Consider the following 3,129-nt stretch of genomic DNA (forward strand, 5'->3'; position numbering starts at 1 on the left):
GTTGGACCCAGCCTCCTCCTCTGATGCTCCCAAGGTCAGGGGCTGTGGGCCAGTTTTGGGTGAGGAGGAGAGAAGGGAGGTGGTACGTGGTCCCTGGGAGCGTGACCACCTGTGTGAAACGGTCTGTTTTCCTGGCCTGGCCTTGCTTCCTGGGACCCTATGCCTTTCTCTCCCACTGGCCCCTTCTGGTTCCTTCCCTTCGAACCTGTGTTCTCTCCTGTCACAGCCCAGGCCGCACCCCCACTCCCCAGTCTCTCTGGCCACACAGGTTCCTGCAGAGGCAGTGTCATTTCTTCTCTGCCTGCGGAGTCCCCATTGCTCCACAGATGTGGGCAGGTAAGGAGGGAAGAAGGAAGTGCAGGGGTGTATTAGGGCTGAAGGGAGCCTCATGAATCCCTAGCTGAAGTCCACACCTGCCTCTGCCCTGGACTTTAGACTCATGCGGAGTCTGAGCCTCCCTGACTGTGCTGAGGTCCTTGCCTCTGTGTCCTGTCCAGGTGGGGTCCTGTAGTGGGGTGGGGTCAGGTGGGTGAGAAATGACCTTCTGGTCTCCAGAGCACTTGGATTATTGGAAGGTTATTTCTTTGTGTAAAAAGCTAGATTTTTAAATTAGTTTTCTATCACATAACAAAAGCATATTTTGCTTGGAAACACCAAGAGTTTAGGATGGAAAGTCCTGTCTCCCAGCCTAGCTGTCTCAGCCCCAGCCCCATGTTGGCCACTCCCTGTGTTCTGGCATTTTCTCTGTCACTCCCCGAGAGCCACATTGCACCTCCGAATCTGCATCTTTGTAAGCACAAGTGGGCCCAGAGTCTGTTAAAGAGCCCCACACGCCTCCCATTTCTTTCCAGTTGCCTCTCGGGCTGTGCCCCCAAAGTACGTGAGCAGCTCTAAGTGGTACGGCCGTCGGAGCCAGCCCGAGCCCTGTGGCGCTGCAGGTGGAGCCCCAGGTTTACTGGAGCAGCCGGCCATACCCAGTGCGAGGAGCCAGCTTCGCGGTTCTGCGTCCCTGGAAAGCATGGAGGTGGGTGGACCCCGCCCTCGGCACATCGCCCCAGTCACTGCTCGCATGACATGACACAGGAGGATGGGAGAGGGCATCTCACCACTGGAAGAGGGGCTATTTGGGGACCTACATTTTGTTTTAAGGTGTCTCTGGGTCTCTCTATCTGCAGGGCAGCTCTGGCCACAGAGCATCCTCCTTCAGAAACGGGGTCTCAGAGCATGTCCTGTTTACCACCACCCTGCCCTGGCCCTGCAGGAGGAGGGGAAGGCTAATTGACTGAGGGTAGAAAGGGCAGGTGTGCAACAGCCACAGTCACCTGCATCCAGCCCTTGGACCAAGGCTCACCCTGCACAACTTGGTGGGCTCACGATGGATGCCTCCGGGGCCCCCACTGAGACTCCTTGAGCTGTCCACTGCGGGAGGCTTCGGGCCTTCGTGTCAAAAAGTCTATCCACAGGGCAGATCCACTCCCTGCAGGTTAATCATGGCTGACGTCCTTCTCTTTCTGTTTTTCCAGAGTCTCAAGTCTGATGAAGAAGCCAACAGCGCAAAGGAGCCTCAGAATGAATTGTTTGAAGCCCAAGGTAAAGCCTGGCCTTGTGGTGAATGCCCACTTTGGTCAGTGCTGGGCTGTTAGGCAGCAGGCTGCCAGCGAAAGAGAATTTCCTGGGAGGTGCCCAGTGTGGGTGGTCTCTCTGGGGTGCCCTTCTCCTGGGGAGGTCCCAGCTCTGAGATTCCTGAGGTCAGACCCTTGGGCAGGGGCTGCTGGCTAAGAGAGAAGCTAGTTGGTTGGCTAGGGTCATAGTGATCCTCCCAACCAGCAGGCATGGGCCAGGGGACTCCTTCCTAATGTGCCAGGCCTGGGCCAGCAGCCTCCCCACTCACCAGAGGCCCTGCATGTGCCCCAAGTGGAGGGCGAGACGTGGCTCTGGTCCTGGGAATCTGGTGGAGCACCCAGAAGGCAGTCACAAGTGCTTAGCAAAGCTGGGTGCATCAGCATGTGGGTGTGCGGGTTCCTTAAGGACACCTCTCACCAGCGTGTGTCACAGGGCAGAATGTGCAGGACCACGGCTCCAGCGGGAGACCAGAACTGACCTGGAGCTTCTCCTGAGTGAGAGGTCTGCACTGGTGCTGAGCACCGTCCAGACTGTGGTCCTCAGGGGCCGAGGCTGTTGCTGGCTCAGTGCTGAGCATGGGGACGTCAAGTGAATGAACCAAGTGTCTGTGCTACTGGATGAAGCAGATGGACCTCTTTGTGTCCAAAAATCACTTCCTACATTCCCTGGACTCAGACTAAATCTAGGAGATGAGAGGAAGGGCTCCGGGGAGGTTATCCACTGAGTGATGTTGGGCTCTCTGCCCAGAGACAGGTTGGGTGCTTCTTTCCATCCAGGTTAGAACTGACCCTCCTGCACAAACACTAACGTCAGACCTCACAGGACTTACTTACCTTCTCTGCCAGCCCTGAGAACAGGCCCTGGTGTCAGAATTGCTTTCCCCCTTTTTTGGTTCCTGCCTTTATTTATTTGTTTATTTTTTAAATTTAAAATGTATTTATTTGGCTATGTCAGGTCTTAGTGGTAGCATGCAGGATCTTCACACGTCATTTGGGATCTTTCATTGCAGTGCACAGGTTTCTGTCTAGTTGTAGGGCATAGGCTTAGTTGCTCCGTGGCACGTGGGATCTGAGTTCCCTGATCAGATCAGTCGCTCAGTCGTGTCCGACTCTTTGTGACCCCATGAATCGCAGCACACCAGGCCTCCCTGTCCATCACCAACTCCTGGAGTTCACTCAGACTCACGTCCATTGAGTCAGTGATGCCATCCAGCCATCTCATCCTCTGTCGTCCCCTTCTCCTCCTGCCCCCAATGACCAAGGATCAAACCCGAGTCCCCTGCATTGCAAGGTGGATTCTTAACCATGGGACCTTCAGAGAAGTCCCTGTTTTTCCATTTTTCCATAGAACTTTCAGATGTTTTAAGCTGGAATGGGTCTTGGAAGTGGCCCTTTCCTTGTGTTTTCCTCAACCCAATATACAGCATCATTCCTGAGCATGGAGGCTTAGCTTTCCTCAGGAAAGGACTTTCTGATTATTAGTTGGGTTATCACAGTAAACGCCAAG

The 3,129-nt window shown here is 54.7% G+C and overlaps 1 protein-coding gene across 1 annotated transcript in view; it reads left to right on the plus strand.

Annotated features, from left to right (window-relative positions):
• Positions 1–268: 268 nt before the first annotated feature.
• The window catches only part of LOC104989241 (ninein-like protein), a gene marked incomplete at its 5' end in the record, with an annotated part of 22,747 nt that continues 19,886 nt past the window's right edge, over positions 269–3,129 (plus strand). The window contains 3 exon segments of the mRNA XM_010840876.1: positions 269–336; positions 852–1,024; positions 1,524–1,590. Coding sequence (XP_010839178.1) covers positions 269–336; positions 852–1,024; positions 1,524–1,590 — 308 coding nt within the window.

Source organism: Bison bison, unplaced genomic scaffold, assembly GCF_000754665.1.
Source record: "Bison bison bison isolate TAMUID 2011002044 unplaced genomic scaffold, Bison_UMD1.0 scf7180017846845, whole genome shotgun sequence".
NCBI lineage: Eukaryota > Metazoa > Chordata > Mammalia > Artiodactyla > Bovidae > Bison > Bison bison.